The following is a 27173-nucleotide window of genomic DNA, read 5'->3' as shown; positions in this document are numbered from 1 at the left end:
CATAGAAAAGGCAAAAAAAAAATATTCTCTCCATATAATTCTTAGTACCTGCAACATAGAGGAAATTCTTAACAATTTCTTATCTCAACAAAATTAATACCAATTATAGACCACATTCATAACTTCGTGTAATATTACTGAATAGGTTACTTACTCAAAATAATAATTGGTGTGTTGTAATGGTTGTGAAGGAGAATGGATAAAATAAAGTTGTAAATATTAGTAATAGAGTATATATTAACTTGGTTAGTAGGCCAGCCTACAAGTTCCAGGTTAAATCCCCCCCCCCCCCCCCCTCTGGGGCTTCGTAGTTCCTATTTTGATAATTCCTACAATAATATTTTATAATTAGACATTTTTTATATAAATTCATCTGCGAGAATATATTTAAAAAAGTAAAACCCCGGTGAAAGACAAAAGGGTAGACAATTGCATTACCTATTAAGTATTATAGAAAAATATTAAAGGAAGCATATATATTTTGTCATATTACGTGCATTCTGTGTAGTTTTGCACGTTCAAATTTTCCACAAATGCATAAAAAACCGTGGTCTATTTACATAATAAAATAAATAATTCTTATGTGTTATAAATCAAACTTTCGTTACCATTCCCTCCAGAACTTCTTGTCCCTTCAGAATATCGCCTAACGTTGTGTCTAAAGATGTAATCGCATCTCAACAGAGGTAGAAATTTGTCAAAAGAGGAAACTAATTATCCTGCTAATGAGACTTCGAACGACGTCGTAGACCAAGAAAACGAGATCAATGCTCGAGGAGTGGAATCCGGAAAGATGGAAGAAAAACGTTGGTAAAGAGCCATTTACTCGCAACTGCGACGAATCATTCACAAAGTTCGTAAACGACTCAAAAGTTCCAGGCTCTGGCTTTTTCCGTCGATCGAGAGTTCACCTCATCGCAAACGATTCGGAGATAAAAACAAAACACAAATTACAGAATCCTGAGACGTTTGAAGATTGTAGGTTTTGTGCTTTTGTTTCTTTCGGTCGTTTAAGAGTATCTATGATGTCTGTAATCTTTGGGGAAATGAGTTTATTAGTCATGGTTCGTGTTATCTGGAATGGGTTGATAGTTCTGAAAAGATCTTTTGTCCGTTATGATAAGAAAATTTGTTATTTAGAACAAAGGTTCAGTCAAAGGATAGTATCTAATTTTACAACTTCCAGTTGCGATACTTGTTGAATTTTATGAGCTAAATACGAATCTACGAACCTGTTTTTTCCAGTACCCGCAGTTGTCGAATAAGTCAAGATTGAAAACAATTACAAATTTTCGATATTGGAGATGTTCTGTGTTTTTACAGGATACAAAATTGTTTTCTATTGATGAATTTTTATTTAAGATATAAGAGAATCGTGGAAAATATGTGTCGGAAAAAAGTTGCTGCTCTTTTGGATAGAAGAAATACATTACTTGAACCATCCTTATCAAGACGAGCAAATTTATGAACATTACTCTTACATATCAAGGATAAATCTACAAAATAAATCGAAATAAAAATAATAGATTGGAATATATTTTGTATTTTTCTGTATCAATATAGATATAAAACAAAATTTAAAGATTGTGAAAGAGATAAGAGGAAGGGAAGTTGTCGTGTCTTTGGATAGAAATGTTTGACTGACAAGAGAGGAAAGTTAAATAGTTGTTGAGTAAACTGTACAGAACGACGAAATGCACTTGTATCGATCACATAATCATATCGCAATGTAATGGTGTATTGTTTAGCATTAATTAACTCGCAGCGAAATTGAGATTAGATGTACGATGACAAGGGAAGCCAGCTGGTTTGATAATAATAATTGATTCAATAACCACATCGAAGTTGAATCAAGGCGACCTGCTTAGAACCGAGCATGCATATATATGTTGCATTGTATATATCATATTACGCAAAGAAAAGTTGCGTTACGTAAAATTTTCAACGTAATATTTTTTATTTATTCCTATTATTTCTACAGTTTGTTTCATACTTAATTTTATGAATATGACGTATTTTAACCTTCGGATGAAGGAGGCTGACTGAATTCTGATACACGCAGACATTTCTAGGATTCACTACCTTTTGAGCTACATACACTCAAATCTGTAAAGGCTAGTTTTTAAAATGATTTCAATAAATGATAGAATGATCTTAATGATTTTTTAATATGTTGTCGGAATCATGATTCCAACAACTTTTTCCTTACACATAATCCGCGGACGGCCTTAGTTCCCGAGATAATCGTAAAAAACTGTCGGTACCACTACAGTAAATTCTACCTATCATTGTGTGTCCGTGACAACGTACGTGTTAGTATTGTTTGTCGATTGCCTAGAGGCGCGGTTGTTATGTACGGACATGATTATATTATATACAGTGTATTATATGCTATGCTTCAGTTTGTAAACATAGAGAGGTGACAAGGAAATGTAGCTTCTTTTTAGGCGACACAATGTTTACCTAGGACTACAAGGCATGCAACTTGATGGCGTAAGCTGAGCATCGATTGTCAATCTTTCGTTTATTACGTTGAGTTATTGTTGGTCATTCGGCAGACGTCGGTGGACATTCTATATATTATAAACGAAAGATAAGAGTTAAGTTTGGATTTGCATTCGGCCGCCTCTAGGCACGTACGCTGTCACGAACGCGCAACTATAGGCAGAATTCAGTATAATTATCGATATTTTATTGCAAATATCTTGGAAATTGGGGACTTCCGCGGATTGTATGTAAGGGAAAGGTTATTCGGATGATTCTGACCACCGATAACATGCTCCAAAACCATTGAACTATTCGAATATAAAAATTCTTCCGCAAAAGATTGATATTGTAAAAATGGAATTTGATACCTGATAAAAAAAGCATTTCGTTAGAAAAAAAATTGGCCAATACCTTTCTAGCCACTGTAAAGGAGGGTCGATATTATAGCCAATTTTTAAGATTTTCAACATAGTATCGACAATTTATTGAACTAAAGCGAGATTGACACATACAAAAATCCATTTAATATGGCATCAAAAAGTAGGCTTTCTTACGTACCGCCAAGAGCTTTAAATATTGTCAGTAATACCGCAGTAATGCTCTTTACACGATAGATACAATAGTGTACAAATACAAGAAAGGTGAACGAATTCAATAAAAGCAACGAAAAAATCTCGGACGCGTGCTGGAACGTCAGCTGGAACATCTCGTAAGCCAACTTCTCTCTTTCTCTCTTTACGCCTCTCTCTTCGGACAAATTGGAAACGTAGCAATCGAAAGTGAACCTTGACACCTTTTACAACCCCACCTATCCTCTCTCTGTCCCTGTCTCCTCCCTCCACGTTGCCTAGGTAGCTTGTGCTAGTCGTTTTTCGAGAGGCGACACACTCGACACCGGGATACATGTGTTGTTCTCCTCGGTCGACCGCATCAGCCAGCAGGGAAGTTTCTTAAAATAGAGTCTAGTGCCGAGTCGGAGGTTGCTGTATGCATGCGAACACATCCCGTCCCGGACGATGATACAAACACACAGTGTCGAGCCACTCGAGGTTGGTCGAAGGGTTGAAAAAGGGTTGAAAAAGAGGGAGGCGCGCGGCTGAATGTGCCCGCTCATGCACGCCAGCCACGCGAATTCCGCTGCACATCTCTCGCGTTTAAGTGTGACAATCGTTCTTTTCTCTCAGGGTCGAGCTACTCTCCTCTTTGCTTGTCCTTTTCATTCTTCCTCTTTTTTCCTGTCTCTCTTTTTCGCCGGTTTTCCCTTGTTTTTTATTGTTATTATCGTTATCAGAGATGATCGAACGAAGATGGATTGGGTTTACGACATGAACATGATTTATCTTTTGCTATTTCTGAATTCATTTATACGAACATTTCTATACGCAAATGGAAGACTTAATTATCGGGCGTGAGAGAGTTTCGGGATGGGAAGTAGTTTAACGTTGCACTACTTCAAAGGATAGGAATATTGTTTTCCGAAGTAGCGCAAAGAAAACTAACGATCGAAAGAAGGATGTCTGATCTAAGTTTGACTGAATAATGTATTTAGACCGTACGAACTTCCAATGAACTTCAATTTCTTCATATTTATATATATTCTATCTTTAGATTTGTTATTTGAAATAACAGAAATAATTTCCTTTAGTGAAGTAATTTCCTTTTTCTCTGTGCTATTTCTATTTTGCTCCATCTTTTCTTATCTTCGAACTCGTTCTACACCTATCTGTATTAGCAAAGTCTTTGTAAATATATATATTTGTTCCAAATACGTCAAATAATTTAAGTCGTTTCCTTATTCAATTATGGAATTGTTTTTTTAGAATTTTTACACTGTTGCTATCAGATTACCGTACGAACCAGAAATATATTCTTCCGTTTGAGAGAAGCAATCCAAACTAGGAAGAGTAAAAATTATCGTTAGTTCTTTCTCAGAATCTATACACGGTTCATAAATGTTTCTGACGCATTTTGTAACCTCATTATGCAACTAATATTACTTTGTTCCCAGTCAGCACGTAGCAGAATATTTCTTCTTAAGATATTACTTCTGTAAATATGCCACATACTTTCGAGATTTGTTCACGTAGCTATACTCAGCGGAAAAAGCATACGAAAGCGAAGTTGTGCAGGTTCAGCTAGATGTCAAGCAGTAGCAAGTGTCAAGTATTAGAATCTCTTGAAACGAAGGGACGAAAGCTATTTATCCTATTTTTAGAATTAGAACTAAAAATAGAAAACTTCAAAAGTGTCAATTTCCTTTTTTCCTGACGTATTTTTCAACTTTCAACTTTCTTCTTCTGATACTCGTTATTAAACCTCAATTAATAAATCCTCGTTAGATCATCGATGGATTATAACGATTTAGACGAAATTATTTAATCTTACAATATTTTCTTTTAATTTTTATTTTGTGTTTCATATAACAAATTTTAAAAAGCATCAGCATAAAAATTATATTTTGCAATTTACATTGATATCTTAATTAAATAATCGCTTCAATTACACAGTCATATCAACCTATGCAGAGAAGCTTAAAATGACACAGTCCTTATCAGTCACCCGTGTTCTAACCAGCTTTCCAATTCAGTCTTTTCGCTGCATCTCGGCCGTCGTCAAGGGTTAAACATCAAACACCTCCAAAAAACTCCCAACGCAAGCACTTAAAGTACCCACACTCCTTCCACCAACTACAGCTCCCACTTAATACCCACGCTTGCAAGCCATAACTCACTTATAAAAAGACCACAATCCCTTTAATCGTCTCCTACTCGTGTTTCTCATCTGTTCACCCTTAGGTGATCCTTTTCAATCTCCTCTTGTCACACGTCCTCTGACCCATCTATGCACCATGATCCTAAATTCTATCGTAAGTGCCTGGTAAAAATCTTAAATTCATGGTGCAAGTGATACCAGGCTGATTTTCTGGCTGAAAAAATAAGATGAAAATAGAGGGGAAATCAAGAATAACAAAATTGCATTGGAGGACTTATTTTCGAGAAAATCGAGTTTGAAAACTTGTCAAGCATACCCAAATAAATTTGCCTAATTCGCAACTAGACAAGAGTAGATAATTAATATGAGACTATTAATATGAGACTAAGTCGAAAGCGTGGAATAGAATTTCTTTTAAGACCTCGTTTTTAGAGAAAATACGAGTTTGCATTAAAATCCACAGCCCAGTAAATAAGTCTTTCTTGAAATATGAAAAATTCTTTCGTTGGTTGAACCGACGATAAAATCGAAGTATAAAAATTCGAAGGTCGCGGCAGGTTTAAGGTTGACTCTCGTCCGCGTTTCTCAGTAGTCCAAGTTATTATACACGTATATGTATAACTTTTCCTCCTCTTTATCAAGAGCAACTGAACAAGGTGAGACATCCACTCGTTGATATTTTTCCTGGCCAATGCTTATTGTTCGTGGCCCCGTATCGACGTTCTTGTTAATTGGGGGTAGGATAATTAGCGTTCGATTAGGCAGGGTCGCTTGGCTGGCTTGAATCAAATAAGAGTGATTACAATGACTCGTGAACGGGTTGGTCGTGTAACACGAATCTCTGTTCGACCATGGAAACTAGGTCGTTAGGTTGCGTTGGACAGATTTCTCGTTTCATTGGGGACCACAGCGTTTCGTTTGTTTTCCTCGTCGATCATGATGCTATAGTGACGGGGGTTGATATGGCGAAGCATCTGTGACGAGATATTGTTTGGCGGATTGTGCATGGCAGGTGTCATGAGAGAATCATTGAACAGCACGCTTGTTTGGGATTATTATATTTTGCAAGTTTATTTTGCCAAAGAAACGTATTTGCGAAATTGTAAGTGTTTAAGAAAGGTAGTGGATTTTGCAAGCTTTTACGGAGGTTTATGTAATTATTTTATAATCAAAATTTCGTTTGATTATGTGAACGAGAATTGTCGTTGATGGCAACTTTTTAGTTCGATTTCGAGTTTAAGAAACTTATAACTGCTTGAAGAAAAATGCTTAGCTGCAGCGATTTGCTCCAGTTTATTCTTTGTTTCTACGTTCGACCACACATCTGCAAAGTTTCTGACCTCTACGAATTTTTTATGTGCATGTGATTACAGTGTATTTATTAATGATCGTATATAGTAGATTGCAAACAACCTGTTCAATAATTAAAACAACGCTCTTATATAACTTTCTTAGAGCAATTTGGACAAGAAATGACATAGTCTCTGTACCTGTCCGTCAGCTATAAGTATCTTTTTGCTACACTTTAATGCCAATTGTTAACGAATAACGCAGTATCACTTTAAACGAAATATATAAAAACGCTTATCTTTCTTTAAAAGCAATTTAATTAAATAGATGATGTTGTGTCCGAATGTTAATGCGAGTAACTGTAATGTCGAGAGGTGGATCGCGATGGAAACGCGGCTTTTCCGCGGAATGCTCGCGGCGACGGAACGATCATCTGCGCGGCGCGCGGTTCAATAAATGCGCGAGGCCATATTCATCTCGCGACGCGCGGAGCCAATAGAATTAATTTGCGAATTTATCCGCGACGCGAGGTTTCCTCGCATTCAATGAAAGTGAAATTAAGTCCGGTTCATCGGGCGGCTAGCGAGTCTTGTTAAATGGCGCGCGCGGCATTGTGCAACAACGCGCTCGCGCCGAGATGTCATCTTCTTTTTTTCCGGCAAACAATGCAGGTTAAATTCGATTGTCACGGAACTGCTGCTTGAAAAGCAAAGAGGATTTATGTGACAGAGGTATAATACAGTGTAGGTGGTACTTCTCAGAGTTCCTATTTTATCATTGTACATAGAAATTGTTGCGTCGCGAAGCCTCACACGAGTAGCTCGGTATACGCGACTTTTAAAATAACAAAAAGGAAACAGTTGAATGATATGATTATCAGCGATGAGCTGAAATACAGCTCACAAGCAGCTTCGACTAGATTCGAATTTGTAAGAAACACGTGGAAAAAGGAAGCTGTACCCCTCCGTGTAAATTTTATTTTAAAATCACTCGCCCATACTTTTTTCGGTATAAATGACGTTTTTATATTGTACAAGATTATATTGTCGGAGACTTTTGTCGATGACTGTAACTCGTCTTCCTCGGTTAGTAGGCTAAAAAATTCTTAAAACGGGATGCGAACTCAGTTTCCTCTCTCTCTCTCTCTCTCTCTCTCTCTTTGTCTCTCTCTCTCTCTCTCTCTTTCTGTCTCTCTCTTTGCCAAACGAGGTTCGAAGCAATATCAGTCAAGGTTTCTTTCTTCCTCGTCCACGCCGTAAAAATCCCCGATAAATTAGCTGGACGTGCTCGAAATGGATCTTGCGCAAGTCATATACATACAAAAGAACATACACTCAGTCACAACAGTTTAGATACACCTATTGAATTTTGTGTACGTGATATACCAAAAAGCTAAAAATGCACTTTGTCAGAAGATTATTTATATCTGCATATCGAGACAATTATTATTGATATATTTTAAAAGGGGTAGAAAAGATTTAGAACGTTTAACTTGCAAAACTCTTGCAATACTAAACTTGTAATTTTTTCAACGCCTATTCATACAATATGAAGCTACTATTTTTATGATTCCACGTAGATGTAACAAATGTATGTAATTTTTGTAACATTGCGTTTTATATTTTTCTTATTCCTTTTTCCTTAACAAAGACGAAACTAAATAATTTGTGATAAATTTTGACAATATGACTTTTACGGCTATCTGTGTATTAATATATACATAACGTGTATTTGTACTTTATTATAAAATTATACAACACATAATCCTTCGACACAAACAGGGACTGATATAAATTTTGCCCAAATTCGACTTAATCCTGCCAAATACTAATATAGTATCAGGCTTATTTTTATCATTTCATATAGACATAACAGATGTGTGTAATTTTTGTAACACAGTATTTTTTTCATTCTTTTTTTTTTCTCTTCATAATGATAAAGGCGAATTAATTACTTTACATTTTAATAATGTGTGTTTTAACGTGTCAAAGAAAATTCGTCCAACTGTTTTTACAGTAATATTTTATATTCAAGGGATGTATGTAGATTTTTATGGCTGACTGTAGACGAGAAATGCACAAGATTTCAAGTAATAATTTCGTGGCGTCCCCTATGCATTCGCCATAACTGCCATAAGACGTTGATGGTTGCATTTGCAAGAGGTGAACGCGTATGGCAATTTGTATTCTCGAGAGCTCGAGAGGCTGAGTCCCTTGATTTAGTGCTAATAAATATTCATTGGCGTACTTGAAACTGACCTCAGAGAATTGAACGGCATTATCGTGTGTACTCTTCGAAGATTAACCACGATTATTCGCTGCCCGCTGTGTACAGACTGCTTTATTAAACCGCTTAAACAATATTCTCGGGTAAATGGACAATTTGTTGTGCGCCACGATGGTAATAGTAATAACAATAATAACGTTACTCCGGAAAAGGGATTCTTCGATCGTGTAAATTGTCGCTTAATGGAATTTGTTGGTTATGCGTTGTTATAGCAAATTGACGATCGCTGTATGCTGAATGAGAGTTGTATTCGTGATTTGGTATAATCGCGAGTTCGTTTCCGAATGAACAGTTGATCGATATGGATAAATAACATTTGACACACTATAGCCTTAAATTATGCAATTTTTATTAGTATTATAAAATATACAGTTTTTAAAGTATTTCAATAGTTATAAATTATAAAATAGTCAATTTCAAAATATTAAACGTTTAATTAAGATATTAAGATTTAATTAAGAAATTAGTACATTAAGATATCTGTAAGGTAAAGTATTTAGTATTAAAATATTCGTACTGTATTTATGTATATTTATTGTATACATATATCCTGTAATCGCGAATATTAACTTGAAAGACGTATATGTATCTGTAAAAAGGTCTTTTTAATTTTTCTGGTATTGAGACAACATTATATGATGTTCTTAAATTAACGCTAATCTTACCAGGTTAACTTAACCTAACCTCAATCTAACTTTATGTAAATTCTTATATTATCTGATTAATCAGTTTCTCAATTTTTGTTAATATAAGAATTTACATGAAATTAGATGAACAAAAGAAATAACAATGAATGTACACTCTTAAATTAAATTTTGAAAATAGTCATTTGATCGGGCCTAGTAAGGTTAGTGTTAAATGAATCTTTCTGCGAAATATTTCCCGACCCTATATTAATAGCTAATGGACAATTTATTGAAATTGAGGTTGAAGATTAAAATATGTGCATAGAAATTGGAGATTCGATTATAATAATTTCAACGGTCGAAGTATATATTTAAATGCAATCAAGCTTGATTCTCATTTTTCCATTCCAATTGAAAAGTATTATTAGCTCGTCATTGATTAACTAATTACTTACGCGAAATATGCAACGTAGAAATTTTAATTGTTCAATCGTTTACAATAGAAACAGAAATTTAGATGACGCCTGTTCGTAGACGTTACGTAAGAAAGGATGCAAAAATTGGAAACAGAAGATATATAAGAAGAGCGTCGCTCATGCCAGACACTTATCTGAATTGCGATCAGACCACAGAATAACCGCGGAAGAAATCGTTTCTTGCGAAACGAGCTGTCGATAGCAGCGACCTAAGGTCATTATGCCCGCGTTCCTTGTCGTTTGATCTTCCGCCTCTGATCTGCTTTCATCTGGTGGATACTTTTCGTGGTCTCTGACGATTACCTTAGGAGAACCATGTCCAAAACGCTTGAAACGGCTCTAAAAAAGTCGTAAAAGTTCATTGGGAGAACGTTTCGATCTATAAGAACAGAGTAATTTAATCGTCTCTTCTCTTTTTAGATTTATCTTCCTTAAGAATTGCCAAGTGATATTAATACACAAACGCAAAGACCATTATTTTTACATACTATCAATAGTTCTCCAAAATATTCTAATTCCTCTAAATCCAATTCACTTACATTCAAAGATACAAGGAACAACAATCACTTTCCTTTCACCGAATCATAAAAATTTTACTTGTCTATATTTGTCTATCGAACATTAATATCACGATCTAGATACGCATAAATAACAAACAAGCTTATCTATTAATCGTGTCAACGACCATAAGCAAATAATTGAGAAAAGATCGTCGATCGGCTGAATAGAGGTATAGAAAGGGAGACAAGAATCAGTGGGGAATCTGTGGAGGGCGATAATACGCAGCGATAACCGAGCGTCCAGAATGGCAAGGACGATTTCGAGAGATGGAAAGATTAAAAAGTGGAACGATGGTCGAGGACGGTTTTGCAGACGAACCGCTACGATGTATGTAGATGGTTTCCAAGGGTATACCACTTCCTTAACGTGCAAGTCAAACACACCAGATACGTGTGTACCGATCACAATTGAAATGCTTGCGTTGCTCCTTCATCGACGAATTCGTTGATCGTTTGGAAAGAGAAAGCGTGCTGAGATTTCAGAGAGTTACCGCGAGTCGTGCATTAGGATATAATTTTGTCATCTTGTTCGTTGTGAAAATAATTTCTTTGAAGATTAATGGGATTAATAATAAGAAGCTGTGTTGTGTGTTCGATTTGAGATTTCAAGATTTTGGTAATTAGTTTTGTAAGGATAATTCTTAAAGATTATTATCTGATTTTTGGCGCGAGAAACGTATAAGAGTGTTAGAAATCAAACCGACCAAATTTTTTACGAAATTCTCAGTCTCGTTTGACGAAAGCTTTGTTACACAATCGAATCCCGATAAATCGAATTTGCTGCTAAAATCAAATATAAAGTCACATTTACTAATATGGACGCGATTGCTCGATAGCGTGGTGAATTTTAAATATGTCTTGTTATAAAGAGTGAAAAAAGCATGATTTATTATGTGTTTCTACCATAGGTATTCATTTGTTTTTTTCTTTATTTTCTTTTAGTATTTTTTTTATGTTAGTGACTCTTATTGTAACTTTGATAATAGTGAAGTTGTGAGGATAAGAAAATGAGATTTTTTATATCTCGTTGATGGTGTTTTTACGAAAGAAATGAACCACCAGAAAAGGTAACAAGCTTTTTTATGGAGATATATGGTGTGCGAATATTTAAATTTATAAATGTTCTTTCAATGCAAGAAATTTAATTCGCATACTAAATTCGCAATGTTTTTCTGTTATACTAATTTATTATATTAGAGACTCGTAAGTTATGAATTTTCTTTAAAAAGATAAAAGTATTGCAAATTTTCATTATGAACTTCTAAGTTTTACTTAATGACTAACATAAACTACACTCGCAATTTTATTATTGAAGTGTAACGCATACGAAATAATTGAACCTTTTCATAAGTAAAAAGAGAACTCAAATTGTAAAAAGAATTTTCCCAATAACTGAAATATTTTAAACGCTTCCTGGTGATAAACGCGCGTTACCTGTTTTCATCTTCTTAACTATCTGCCCTTAGGGTACTTCGTATGACTGCCAAGGAAAACCTTCAATACATTCTCTGAACCAATCCCAAATTATGAAAGCAGGCATGTAAATATTGAAACCACACCTGTATACAACCCTGGGGTTCCATACCAAAACAATAACTGAAGGACTCTCAGTCTTGTTTTTCTTCTCGTGCAATACAGTTCGTCGTGTCTTATACGCTTTATCTTCGTTTACGTGCAGTGTAGTTTTCATAAATTTTACATTATTCACTCATACCACAAGCATTATCAATTTATTTAATACGAGGTTTGTATTGTCTATTTTGAATTTTTCAATACGTTTCTTCTAACTAAATATTCCTTCCGATTTGTAACATAATTTCTTCTATTGCATTATATTACTTTAGTACTCTTCGTACTTCACTCGATTTTTTAATATTTCTCCAGATTAAATATTCCTCCTGATTTATAAAACTATTTCTGGTCTATTACATCGTACTTTTATATTGTTGCTTTTCTTGTACATTTGTATACATTTGTACGTTTACCTGGCATATCTTTATATTTTTATATATTTGCAATTTTAATCATTCGTCAAAATTCTAAATATAAAAACCTACATTGTAATAGCATTACTCCTCATATCTATATTTTACAATTTTCTTATTTATATATTTTTAGTTTCTAGTATCAATTTCGATCACATCCATAGATATACGTGTGTATTCTCCGCGCGTTAAGTCTGGCAGAGATACGAAATAAAAAAAAAAAAAAAATAGAATGAGATTTTTCTCTTTGAAGATTCATTTTTAAGAAAATAAGGTCCGAGCGTGTTTACTTCGGAAGTGGCCTAGTACACACGTACGATCAATTTTCGAATTTATTTTTCTCGGACACAAAGCGCTTTATGAGAAAATTCTATTCTTCATTTTCGACCTATTTTCGCACGTAGAATAAGCTCCTATCGATATTTACTCCTGTCCAATCGAAAATTAGAATCCAAGTACATTTTTGATAATTTTCCAAATTCGATCTTCTCAGAAACAAAGCGTCATATGAATATAATTCTATACTTTCTTCTATTTCTCTTTCCATTTTCTCATAAACCAATTGTTATGTGTGTTTCCATAAATACGTAAAAACAATTTTACCAGTAAATTTCCGAACGTTTATAACTTTTTAATAAAGCATTTTCGAGCGTCAGTTTAAGTATACGTATAAACTGTTTTCATCTACTTGGTGCCATTAAAATATAGTATAGTAAAAATAAAAAGTTGAGAGTATCAGAACAATGTTGAACGAGGAATCAAACGTTATTTTTCAGGGAGGGCGAGAGTGGCGGCGGTGGCGGCCGTTCTGTGACCAGCGCTGGTGGGGGTGGAGGAGGAGGTGGAGGTCGACGGGCACCGAGTCTACGGCTGGTGAACGGAAGAGCGACTACGGGGGTTAGTTTGCACACCAGCAGCACAGAATCCGTTCGTTCACCCCATCACCACCTCGGCCAGCAGCAGGGCGGCAACAATAACAATAACAACAACAACCATAATAATAATAACAACAACAACAATAACTGCCACGCCGGTAATAACCCCGCCGCGAACAATCATCCACGGCTTAACAAAGATGACAGCATCAAGATCAGCATCGAGAACACGAACACTTGCACGGACAGCCTCGTCACTGCTCTAGACGACGAGACATTGCTCATCACCGATTTCGTAGCCGACCAAGGTAAGTCATTTTTACTTCTTATTATCGATATTCTTTTTAACGAATCATCGTCTCATTATCTTCCCGATTTCGTACAACTTTTATATTGCTTCGTGAAGAATTGTATTATATTCAATATTTTGCTATGGTTTTCATTAAATACATTTTTTATTTATCATGGTGCATCGTGCAAGTATTATCTTGAATCGGTAGAATAAATCGAAGGCTTTTTTCTACTTTGATAATTTATCGAAGAATTAAATAAATTCATATGTTATTTTTCCCCACTGTATATTAAAATTTTTCATGCAACGTTCTCAAGCTCTTCTCGTGTTTGTTTATCGAAGATTTGGAACCGCGTGGTGGTTTATTTCAGTTGTATAAACATTAGGTATAGAAAATGTATACGCTGTGCAAATGTTGTTTAATCTTTACATAAACGGAGAGTGCCTGGATTTTTCGATAATGTTTTAAATTCTGAGGTTGCAGATATTTAAGAAATTGCAAATATATGAGTAAGTCGATATATTTGGTTGAGCGATTATAATTTAAAGAGAATTTAGAGCGAAATAAAATTCAATTCCTTGGTGCTGCTTAATTAATTTTGATCACTTTGATTATCACACAATTTGAATTATGACTCATTTTTATCTTATTTTTATCTTTGTCCTCTTTTCTTGTGTTTCCTTTTTTTTTCTAGCGTCCTATTTTCGAGTTTCATACTGAGATATCAACTACAAGAGAAATCAGTTCTTGTTACATTAAATGAACAGTTTAGAAATATTCTCATATTATTTTGCATATCGTATTTTCCATTCAGTTTTAATTAAAATCTTCCCACAATTGGAAAAACTATCGCTGATGTTATTCTGAACTCAGAATATGGACACTTCTATAATTTAAAACACACACACACACACACGCGAGTTTATATTTAATTTTTGAGTAATAATTTTGACTGTGGAAAAAAGCTAATGAAATTTACAATACCGATATTTTAATAAATATAGAAAAATCGTATTTTATTTTATTCTTCAGACTTATGTTACATCGAAGTATAAAGTATCTATTAAAAAAAAAATCGTTCACTGAATTTTTTACGATGATGAGTCAAGAATTATTATAGTTGCAATGGCTATATTTCTGAGAAATTAGATTTGAAAGTTTGATAAAAGTTATAGTGTGTCAAGATTAGGAACGCTCGTCGTTTTGTCCAGTGGCGTTCAGTTACAGTTGAATCTTACCCCACCGGAAATTTAATTGCGCAGCTCGCGACGTATATATGTATACTCTTCGTATTCCATACGAGATTTCCGACACGTTTTGTGGAAAATTTAGAAGCGTTTGCTACAATCTGAACAGTTCTTTTATTATAGCAATAATTACTCGAGAGAGCGAATCTTCAACAGTATATTATTGTCTATAGTTTCCTACCATTCGTATTTAACTTTATTATACGAAATAATTCAATGTTCATACCGTTTGCGAATAATTATAAATAACCATCCTAAATATTTCTCAAGAAATCGATAATCAATGCTCCTCTTTCTCTCCTTAATGAAAATCAAGATTTCAAAATTGAGGATGTTGAAATTAAAAGAGAACAATCTTTGAAAGCCCAATTTACCTTGAGAAAAAAAAAGATTAAGAAGAAACAAGAGTTAAGGATGATTGCACTTATACAAAGAGCACCCACGCTCTTCCACAGACATATCAGACTCATCTAATGCAACATAGAATTAAACACATCTATCTTCACATACAAATCCAGCTACATCTTTGTAGTCGCGTCATCGAAACAGTTTAACCTTCTTTTTGCCACACCTATGAAACAGTGTTCCGTTATACTTCCAAGGTGATGACAGCGAATAAGTCAAAGGAATTAATCGAGAGGATGTTCCAATTATAGTTGTTCCAATTAAGCGCTAAAAGATGAGGTAACATTTTGAAATAAAGTGGAAAGTAACAAATAGAATTCAATTTCCATAATTCTTCATCAAATCGTAATTTTTCAAGCGTGATAGCCATAAGTGATGGTTTCAAGATCAATTCGACTATTGATCTTTTTTTAAATTCATAATCACGGTTAACCCTTGATATATCCGCTACCATCACATCTAACGCATATGTTGCGTCGCCTCGATTATTTGTAACACCAACATTGGATTTCAGTTTTCGCGCTTGTGTTTCGATAAAATAATTTACACAAGCGAATAAAACAGCAAACTGCGTATTGGAACATCGTTACATAAAATAAAGACATTTCTGATCAAACAAAAGAATGCAGCCCCATAGGTGGTTAGTTGTATATTTCAGTAGCAGCCAATGTTTAATAATTTTATAACTATATATGCAATACGGTAATTAAGAATGAATATACGTATGTTATTAATACGACCAAATATCTGCTATTGTTATAAAAACAATGAAGAGCAAGAATGTGGAATATTAATGATGTTGCCATGAAACACGACGATATTTATTTGAAACATTTCATGAACCGATCATGTTCCGACCCAGTTAAGCCAATGTTATTTTATTCTATTTAATTCTATTTAAAAAGAAATTTAGTAAAATATGACAAACACATGTGTATATCTCATATATGTATAAATTTCATTGAACAAATGATATAGTAAATAAAATAATATTTAATTAAAAGAAAGTTTAATCTATAAAAAGAATTTTTTTTTAATTGTGCAATCGCTTATAGCGCATATGTATAGCTTACAGCACACCGTTATATTAAAAAAAAAAAAAGAAAAAGAAATACATGTGATTCTGAAATACTAAGCTTTTTATCATCAAACTGTCAACTAGAAAAGAATGTTTTATTTGCATATAATATGTTTTAGTTGCGTAATCTCTAAATATTTAAGAAATGTTAAAAATTTGCATGCGAAGTTTGCTTTTTATCTAATCTTTTTATATTTCTCATATTAAATTATCGCGATATTGATTTGAAACAAAGAAATGATAATTAAGAATGCTAAACCGATATGGGTATGCGAATGATAATTAATCAAGGAGAAGGCTCGTAGAATATTTCTGCTGAGGAAACCTCAAATGAGAAATGCGAATTCGAAGTTATTGGCATACGTGTCCGCGTGAGGAAATATGGAGCACCGTAAGAATGCTCGTTCAATAAGCCGTTTATTCGTCGACAAATGCCCGTAACGAGCCCATTATCGGTTGTTGCAATACAGAAAAGCAATCGAGCTAGCCGCACATTTAGTTGGCATGTTTACGAGCACTTGACAACCGACTGCCAATGAGAAGAAATGAAATTTCACTTTCAACAAAATTCATTTCCATCCTTAACTTACGCTTTAACTTCTTCCATTAATTCCTCCGATTATTTAATCCCTTCAAATCTTTTAATTCATCTCTTAACCCAACCTTTGTCTACAGAGATCAATTGTTTAAAGTTGGAGAAAAATATTATACATTCTGTTTGAGAAAAATTCTAAATTAAAAAAATTAAAAAATATAACATTCATGTATTTTGCCGAAAATAGAACGATCTAATGTGTTTTCTTTGAGCAAGCGCTTTATATGAAAAATAAAGAACATTGTTTCGTGGAATGTTCTATGGTAAATCAGAAAATACGAGAGAAGAGACAACGTTTGAAATTTAAAATAGCGCGAAGAATTGAAAGGAAATTGAAAAGTGGGACGTAAAGAATTGAAGCAAATACAGAAGATTTTATTTTGGTGTATTCTATGCTCAATCGGAAAATAAAATTGAAAAAAAATCGAAATTATCAACAGCGTGAGGAATTAGAAAAGTTAACAGATATTTATAATTACATACGTAACGATGTAGACCAACAGTATGATAATCGATTAATGCAAAACTCCAAGCGAATATAAACGAGCTGTTGAATAAAAATACCAAATCGCACGAATCCTGTTTACTACAGCGGAATATTTGTTTCATAAGAAGCGATTAACGTTACTGGTTTTCACCGTAGCGTCGATTCATTAGTGAGTGTTATTTCAAGCTTCAACGAAATCGTCATTAAATTACGTTGAAGTATGAATCAATGTTTGCGATATTCAAAATAGTTTCTGTTATTCTCGAACTTGTATTTACAAGACATTACGCAAATTGTATTTTAGGCGAATTTAATTAATATAACCGAAATGGATATAAATAGATACAACGTATCTATTTATAGAAGAAAATATTTAATTAGTAGAGAGAAGATGGAAGGAATTATCGGAGAGGAGATTAAAAACATTTCTCATTTGCTAAAATTTATAATAACCTTCATAAACGAGAAAGGAATGCCATTACATGGGACGAGAGTATATTAGTTGCTCTTTGTTGAAATCAATTCGGTAAAATTATATGTACGCGTATAAAGGCTGATATGAAGATAATTGATGAAGTTATAGTAGAGGTCTGTAGAACAATTTTCCTTTGATCAATAAAATGTTTGGTTAAAATGGTAGAATGCTAATTAAGGTGGTTGTAGGAAGAATTGTAAATACGTGTAAAATTTCAGATTGCCAATGTCGGAAATTTGAATATCGAATGTATAAACTTTCAAATGTTCATGTTACCGATGTTTTACATTTCCCAATTTTCGATGCTCCAAGTCTTCGAATTTTATGGCTTTTGAACTTCGAAAAATTTTAAGTGACGAAGTTTCGAACTTCCAAATTTTCAAATATTCAAGTTCTCAAATTGCCATAGTTCCGATTTTCCAAATTTTCGACCATTCGAACTTTCCAATTTTTCGTTTTTGAACTTCCTTTTCAATTGTCAAAATTTTACAATTTTGAAAGAAGATTTTGAGAGATACTCCCAAGGAAAATGAAATCTTAAAAAGAATACTTCAGTGTTCAATCTCTACATCTTTAATTATTAATTTAATAATTTTCCAACCTTTAGATCTTTCAATTATCAAGGATCAGGCTATAAGTAAACTACAGAAGATTAAAGCAATTAATATCAACCAGGTCATTTTTAAAAGTAATTTTTTGTTACCTTTCTCGCAACTTAAGAGGAGATATTCAGCACGGAGATATGCCATTATTCTTTCGAAAAAAATAATGGTATAAAAACGTATCTCGTTGATTAAACCCAATCAACACGAGAAAATTAAACTAGTTAACGATAATTATAATATTCTCCTCAAATACAAGCCGAAAAAAAAATTACAGTAATTGGTGAAAATTGTAATGTTCTCGTCTGTTAATGCAAACACAATATCAATTTAAAACCTGCTGTTTATTCAACGAGATGGACGTTTCAATATTTTCTGAAAGCGCCAACTCCCGTAATTAACGAATGTGAATTATTCACCGATATCATCTCGTTACCACACACGTATACACATGAATAATCGTACACACATAATTAAAGATTATTGAAGCTGAAGTTAATTAAATGTTACGTAGCAAAAATTGCGCGTTGGAGCGTAGTAAGAAGTGGTTTTCTCTCTCTCTCTCTCTCTCTTTTCCTTCCTCTCTCTCTTTTTCTCTCTCTTCGTCGATTCCCTCTCGGATGAGATAATTTGCTCGCTCCTCGTCTATCAGGCAAATTATCTGTCGCAAAGCTCGGTCCTACAAAGACACCGGAAAGAGAACATTTTGTCACGGTAACACTGGCTCGGTCTCGAATGTCGCGTTAAAGTCGTTCCACTTACGACGTTGATTTTCAAGCGAATGTTTTCGCTAAAATCGTGAAACGCCCTTCTACGCTTCGTATTGTTCATGGAAATTGCTTCTCTTCGTAATCGCTCGAAACGATTCTCAGCTGGTCGACTTTGTAATTCAACGACTAGAACGGAGAGGTCCAAAGTTCTTCAGGATTTATTATTCTTATTAAATCAAGCATCACTTTCGGTTATTTAATATTTAATTAGTGACAATCTTGTAGTTACGTATAATATCGTAATTTAGTTTAAAAATATTAGTTTACTTAATTTAATTAAATACATTGAATATCAATAAGTTTCAAATACCAGAACTAGAAAATTGCTATCATAAGCGGTTTTATTCCAACCAAGCAAACAGGCTTAATAATTGTCATGTTATTCGTATGACATTAGTAAAAATTCAAGAATTCAAATTAAAAAATATATACAGACACAAGGACAAGCTTGCACATAGGCACAGACAAAAATCAAAATGACATTAAAAACGATTCTCTAATTATTGTCAGCTAAGTGGTTCACAAAATGTTTTCTGAATGAAACAAATAGTAACATTCCTCAAATTTAAAGAATCTCTTCCTAAATACAAAAGCAAAAACGATGAAACATAACAGAAAAATATGTAGCATAGATGGAATTTAGAATAGTCAAACAACCTTACACTACTATAAATAAAAATTTACGATCGCACAAACAACAGAACACGCATTCCTTTGTTAAAACTTTTTACGAAAATCTCAAATCAAACTGTATGGCATCCAGCTAAGCCTTTCTACCTACTTAAACTTTAAAGTTCAATCACCTAAAGCATTTCGCATGCAACCAAACCCGCTAACAACACCTGCAAACCCACCAAGGCTCTTTAAAAACACCCTTGTATCCTCGACCAATCTCCCCGGGCGTGTCTAATTTCTCTCACGCGGCATACAGCCGTCTCTGAAGAATCGCACGCTCAAATTTCTCAAGCGCTCTCCATGAGAATGCGAATCCGCTCTCTCGAATTCGCTTCAGGCGAACGAGATCAGAGAGACTTCTGCGTCGGTCTTGTCGTGTACGTCGCGTCATCTTGCGTTATCTTGCTTGGTTAGATTGCGACGAAAGATAGTTTTACATTTTAAAATCGCATTTAAAATGTTCATTAGACGATGTATTATAATGGCTCACGAATTGAACAGAATTTTCTGTTACGATGGGAAACTTTTATACGCTCATAGTACGTGTCACGTGAAATATCTTGAAATTTCATTGACATTATAACGAGACGCGATTATTAGTAGATCGTCCGAAAAGTTTAAAAGTATTATTTTATCGAATTACGTATGATGCATTTTGTTCTATCAAACTAAAGATCACAACGTTCGATAGATTAGGTTTCATGTTTGTATAAAGATGCGTTGTTATAAAAGACGTGTCTGTAAAAGAAAGACACTTTCCGGATAATTAACCTTATAATTCATTCAGTTAATATGACGCTTTTTAGAGACTTTTGAAATTCCTGACGAGAGTCGAAAATGAGAGTCGTTTTCCAGGAGAATAAGGCGGAAAAATTTCAGTCAACCTGTTGATGTACGTCCTCGTGGATTTTGAAGCTACCTTTTTTTAAATTTTGCTGTTCCTAACTAGAAAGTATGGCTTACTTTCTGTATATTTGAATCACCAGAAGTGGATTAGGTTTCGGGATATTCTTCATTTTCCAGCCTACGCGAGACGCCCGGTTAAGTTGTGATCATATAGAGAGCGGCAAGAGACGAATTTGCCACTGACTATGCCATCGCTTGTTTTGCCGCTCACCGCTTTATATGGTCGCGGTCGTACGTAGATTTCTACAATTAGAACCTTTGTCCTAATGTGAAAGATGATTCTCATTTTCGGTTTCAGCGATCTAAAATATCCTCGGGAAAGACAGAAAAGTTTAGATAGAAAATGCTGCAGTCCGGATTAGTATCCTTAATACCAAATATGCTTTATACCAAATTTGTGAGCAACCACACGAAACCTACGAGATACGAATAATAGGTATCTCGCGTGATTAAAACACGGGACGAGACAAATGGAATTATCATTCGCTATTAGTGGAAGGGAGGCTTGGTTCTCGTGACGTTCTAACCGCCTCCAGTGTCAAGGTTGACGGGAGATTGTCGCGCGGAGGATTTGCATGCGTTCCTCGTCGAATGCCATGGAAAAGAATCGAACGCCGCGTCGTCGTTTGGTTCCACAATAAAACCGGTCAGTCTCAGCGTTCTCTCTCTCTGCCTCTCTCTCTGTTCCACTGCGTCGCTTTTGCTTTTCTCTTCTTCTCCACTTGGGTTCCGTTCGTTCTGGCCGTGGTGCTGGGTGGGTTGGTCGGGTTGGCTGGCTTTCGCCGGCCGCGTGGCTTCTTTTTCCTCGTGTTCCGCTCGTCATTAGTCAACCTCTGCATCGGGGACCAGTTACACGGTAAACGGGGCAGACCGTTCTCGCGATCCTGAGGCCGCTTGCTTTCGGGCGATGGCCGACGATCTGGCGCGCGCCAGTCAGCTCGACGAGCAGAGAACGCCGCTCTTGAGGAAACAAACACAGCTAGACCAACAGCAAGGGAACAAGGGCTGTCCTGTCCTTGTCTCCAGCTGGCCCAAGCTGTCGCACGCGCGAGCAACGCCGAAGTTTGGTGAGTCTTGTATCGAGGAATTGAAGGATCACGGTTTTTATGGAGACTAGGTGGCATTTCGAGAACAAAGTTTCGCTGTAGTTGGCCTAATAACGAGATTGATTCTTAAATGTATAGAAACGGAAAAATTTAAGATATCCTATCATCTCTACTGAAATGATGCATAGTGTTTTGGAAAGAAAAAGTTATCTATGAAAGTCATCGTGCATTTCGTAAGAAAACCAGCTTTATTTGAATAAATAAATATATAGTGATTCGTGAGAGTACTTGGACATTTGTTGTATGTAAACTTTTATAAATATATTGTGTGTGTCATATGAGTTTTGGAAATTTCATTAATACTGTGACGAGATGTGGTTAACATGATTAGATCGATAACATTTGATTTTTTTAACATTATTTAATACACTGATTTAATAACATTTGATTGATATTTATTACATGCACTTGTTATGTATTTTTATTACAAGACTTATTATGTGTATTTTAGACTAGAGTTGGCAATAAGAACGTTATTTTCGTGGAATGATAAGATATTCTCATGCAATCTGAAATTAAAAATTTAAAAATTTCTTTGTAATACAAATTTGAATACCCTCTGAATAATTCTGAATAGGCATAACGTTACATAACGTTTAGACATTTTCTAAATAGGTTAATACTGTATCGTGTCTCGTTTTGGAAATTGTAAGACTTTTATAATTCTGTTGTTTCATCATAGAAATTAATCATTCGATTAGTTCTATCTTATACTAGTTAATTACCTGATTTCATATCTTCTCGGATGATACTATGTATATGTAAATTCTATAAGAACGTTGAGAATATCTTTCAAGTATATTTCTTGGTTATTAAGTTCATGCTATACTATATTTTAGTTCATTAATTATAAAATTCTTATATGATCATGATAAATGGTTTATCGATATAGTCTAGCTTATGGCGATTCATCTTTCACTGTAGAGTAGAGACCTTTTTACAACAGAAACCAACATCATTCAACTAGTAATAATCAAGTCGATTTAGAGCTCTTGCATCCTCTTGGCAACAGTTTGTGCGTATAATTGATTTATTGATGATTTTTATCGCAGAGTAACTACATAGTTCCTCATCTTCATAAAAACCTATTCTTAGCAATGACGATCTTTGATTCTACTGCAATAATAATTTTCAAACTCATATCCCATTGAAATTATCATTTATGATTGCGAAGTCTACTAACAATTGATTGATAGTCTACTAACAATTTTTCTGGTTCACAAGAATGACTGGCTCGTTGTAATTATAAAGTCCCAAGATCTATAGCTTTCCAAAGATTAATATTTTTATATCATCTATGAAAATGATTAAAAGGATTCCTTAAAACGTTAAGAACAGTTGATTTGTTCAGAATTGATTTAAAAAGATAAACTACAGACTATATATTTAAAATGATAGATAAACTATGCAAAAACTTTTAGGCAGAGACGGGACATCTCTATATAAAAATGACTTTAATCTCCAGGCAATTGGCTTAAAAGGTTTCAAAAAGTACTACTGAAAATTCCACTCAGAATTGCACGAATGTTTAAATGACATTCTTTGTTACATTAGAAAAATCAGAGGCAAAGAGAAAAGCCCTATGACAAAAAAGAAAATAACTTGTTTTAATGTAAGAAAAAAATTATAGAATCTTAGACGGTAAATAATGACAGATTAACACAGTAATTTTCTCTAATTTAAGTGAATGAATTAAATATAAACATTTATCACTTCAATCAGAATCGTTCCAAAATTTATTCTTACAATTTCGCTTACATAATTTAATTAGCTAAAAGAAGATTCTCTGATAATTTCCCAATAAAAATTCTTCTAAAAACTTCTATTCAATTCGAATCAAAATAAAGTTTGAATAAAAATCCTCATAAAAAAATATGAAAATATTAATTGAAAATCGATCAGATTTCCAATATTATTTACAATATTCAGCCGCTTAAATTCTAAGTCGCCCCTCCCCTCCCCTCCATTATTAAAGGCAATGCGTTGCAAATGTAAAACGAAAAAAGGCAGAATTCTGTCGGTTAACTGTATTTAACTGGAGTCGACGAGCAAACGGTGCATGGTAGTTTTTACGTTTCATGTGTGCTTCAACAGAGCCAATAGTGCGTATGGTTGCGTTTGAGAGCTGGAAAGGAAGTCGATGGGAGATTGGAATGAGCTCGCGTGTACCTCGATACTCGTAGTGGGGATTTCACGTGGCTTTCGACGAAGCATTTTTCAGTAACTGGACTTGAACGTTGTTTATTCGAAACGAGAATTATAGAATGCTCGTTGCTAGCCAATGATTATACATTTGAGCAAATTGCTGTATTTAATTGGAAATTATCGAGTACTACAAGTTCTTTTAATTTCTCAACTATCGGTTCACATATATATATAATTTGCTCCACGGGTTACAGTTTTTCACATCGCATATTGAGGAGAGGGACGCTTCAGGAGGTAACTCGCATCGTTTAGGTGTATTACCCATCGAACTATAGTTTAGATAATTTAAAAATTACATATATGAAATTGCGAATTTAGTTTAAGTTGTTACATATGACACATTGAACTGTTATCGATCTATATAATTGCAGCGAAATTAAGATTGTAATTGATTACATTCGACGTTTGATGTGTTGACGTTGAACCAATGTTTGATGTATTGACGTTGAACCAACGTTTGATTAAGTTAACTGATAGATGGATGATAAGATGTTTAGACATTAGGATTTACAGACTGCAATATAACTGTTAAATACATAAAAACAAAAAGAAACGCTGTAATACAACGATTATGCAACACAGTATCCACAAAAAGGTATGAGACTGCGTGTAAACCCATACGTGAAGATTTATATAACATGTACACTATCTGCCATAACCATTTGGACCCATTGGTTACATTCAATATTTTAAATTATAAAGCACGTGTCGCGTAAAATAACCAACTTACAATCAAACAGCTGGAAAATGAAAATAGAGAACAGTATTATTCAATTTATACTAAACATCAATAAATATTCTAATTCTTAGTACAGGGTAGTGTATGTATATTCTTAAACAGATTCTATAAGCGTACAAATTCTTTAATAAGGAACATTTCATTATAAGCAGAATCAGGACGAAAAAGTTATAACGTGTATTATTTAACGTAACAACACTGTTTAACAAAATGCTTTTGTTATTATGTTTCAGGCAACGAGATGAATTACAAGGGCAGCGGGAAGGTCCACTTCGGAGTGGACGATGTGTCCCTCTACGGGACGCCGAAGGAGGAGCCGGGCCCGGGTCTTCCGGGCCAGGAAGTCAAGCAGAGCTTCTTGAAGAATCAGCTTCAGGCCCTGTTCCAGCCTACCGACAACAAGCTGGCTATGAAGCTGTTCGGAAGCAAGAAAGCTTTGATGAAGGAACGGATCAGGCAAAAGGCTGCAGGTCACTGGGTCATCCATCCTTGCTCCAGTTTTCGGTGAGTCCTTCCGCCAGATATCAAACCGTTTCACCTTGACAGGCAACCAGATATCGACCCTGTCTCGATTTTCCAACTAGATGGTTTCTAGCCATGCTGACGCTGTACCTTGTCCTGGGTTAAAAGAGTGTATGATTTTCTACAAGAAACATATTGTATGATGATATATCTTGGTTAGAGAAGTAGACTATGCAGCCTTTGTCGTATCTTTTGACGAAGGACGTTATCTTCAAAAGATATTTTTAATGACGTTTTTCTTTAATCACGTCGTTAGTGGTATTTCACATTAGAAGTATCAGAGTGGTGAAAGTGATCAATTTATAATCTTTATCGAGTAGAAAGTTGATAAATCGATACAGAATAATTATGGATAATTTTCACAGAATACATTATTAGGAATTTGAATAATTTTTTGTAAATTATGTGGCTTATTTTTCTCTTGTATTAGCAAATTTTTCATACATCTAATTACGTACCTGTAGTTTCACGTACGCTGGCTGAGGCTTCCGGATGCAAGCACGTAATATATGAGATTTTATCTGAACTTAGAAACATAGTGTAACAATTATTAATAGAGCTGTCAAAGAATTTCATAAAGGTTGTGCACGTCACGCATTTTTCTTTGTGTCGTTATTTTTACAGGCGGTCATTTAACAAAGTGTGGCACATTCTTGTTGCACTCTATGTATAGAATACTCCAGTTAATTGCAGAAGCTTTGAACAACAAATTTAACTTCCGATATTTAAAGGGCCTTGCCTGCACTCGATCACGTTGTCTTCGGTTAGAGTTGAAGTTGAAATGTGACATTACATATACGAAGATCACAGGAGAAAAACATGACACATAACAAAATATAATACAACAGAAAATAACGGCCACCTATTAAGTTCAAAGGTGTAAGTTTTCTTAATCGATCAACTTAATAATTGATAAATTAAAAAAAGTATTATGAGAGCCAGAGAAGCAATTATCAAGACAAGAAATATTTTAATACCATCGATATTGTAATATTATGACGAGCAATATTTAAAAAGTTTTGTTTCATTTCAAAGTTGAATAAAAAAGTGATTTTTCCACTTCATCTTGATCTATTTAATAAATTTCTTGCGAATAGAAAAATATATATGAATTGGAAATGGCCTAAAGAGCGCAGCGGGGTTAAGAAAAATCGTAGGTAATTTCAGAATCGAATAAATTCTTTTTCGATAGAAATCGGATCGTGTACCCTCGAAGACCGGTTAATTTGCGTGAAAAATAGAGCGTGTTGCAAATAGAGAGTGTTGCAGATTTTTCTCAAATTTTTTTCTCTTTTTTATTCGATCTGAAAGCAACATTCCACGACGATCGCTAACGAGGAGTGAATTTGGTGGATCCATCGCGTGGCTACCACTCCTGTCTAGCCTAATTACCAATTAAAACGTCTAATTAAAGTGCCTCGCCACAAGAGCAGATCCGAATCGAACGAAACAGTTGCGTCGAAGGTTTTCTTCATCGCGATTGCGCGGTGATCGGCTTTGACCCAGTTCGCAATCTTGCTGGAGAAAACAATCAATGATAAATTTGGCTAACATTGAATAACGGACGATTCGATAAACATTTGTCTCTGGCAATCTTGCAGACATTTGCATTAGGTTTATTTATCTTTCATCGAGACAACAACTTCAACCTTTTGACATTGTAACCACTTTGACGAGTAACCACTGATTCGATTGTAATTTTTTAAAAGAAATTAGAAGAAATCAAAACATTTTAATCCTTACGTTGCGTAACTAATTACTCCAATCATCG

At 34.5% G+C, this 27173-nt stretch overlaps 1 protein-coding gene across 8 annotated transcripts in view; it reads left to right on the top strand.

Moving 5' to 3' along the window:
- The window catches only part of Ih (hyperpolarization activated cyclic nucleotide gated potassium channel Ih), a 220861-nt gene that overhangs the window by 103156 nt on the left and 90532 nt on the right, over positions 1-27173 (top strand). For 6 of the 8 annotated variants that reach the window (XM_072015472.1, XM_072015480.1, XM_072015474.1 and 3 more), the window contains 2 exons: positions 13199-13605; positions 25114-25384. In XM_072015472.1, the coding sequence (XP_071871573.1) occupies positions 13199-13605; positions 25114-25384 (678 nt within the window). Of the gene's footprint in view, positions 1-12057; positions 12182-13198; positions 13606-21671; positions 21898-25113; positions 25385-27173 lie in introns of those variants that run through there. The other 2 variants (XM_072015479.1, XM_072015478.1) reach the window with 2 other exon arrangements.

This window comes from Bombus fervidus, chromosome 13 (genome assembly GCF_041682495.2).
Source record: "Bombus fervidus isolate BK054 chromosome 13, iyBomFerv1, whole genome shotgun sequence".
In the NCBI taxonomy this organism is placed as follows: domain Eukaryota; kingdom Metazoa; phylum Arthropoda; class Insecta; order Hymenoptera; family Apidae; genus Bombus; species Bombus fervidus.
The sequence above is the reverse complement of the archived record's forward strand: the minus strand, read 5'-3'. Positions and strand labels throughout refer to the sequence as shown.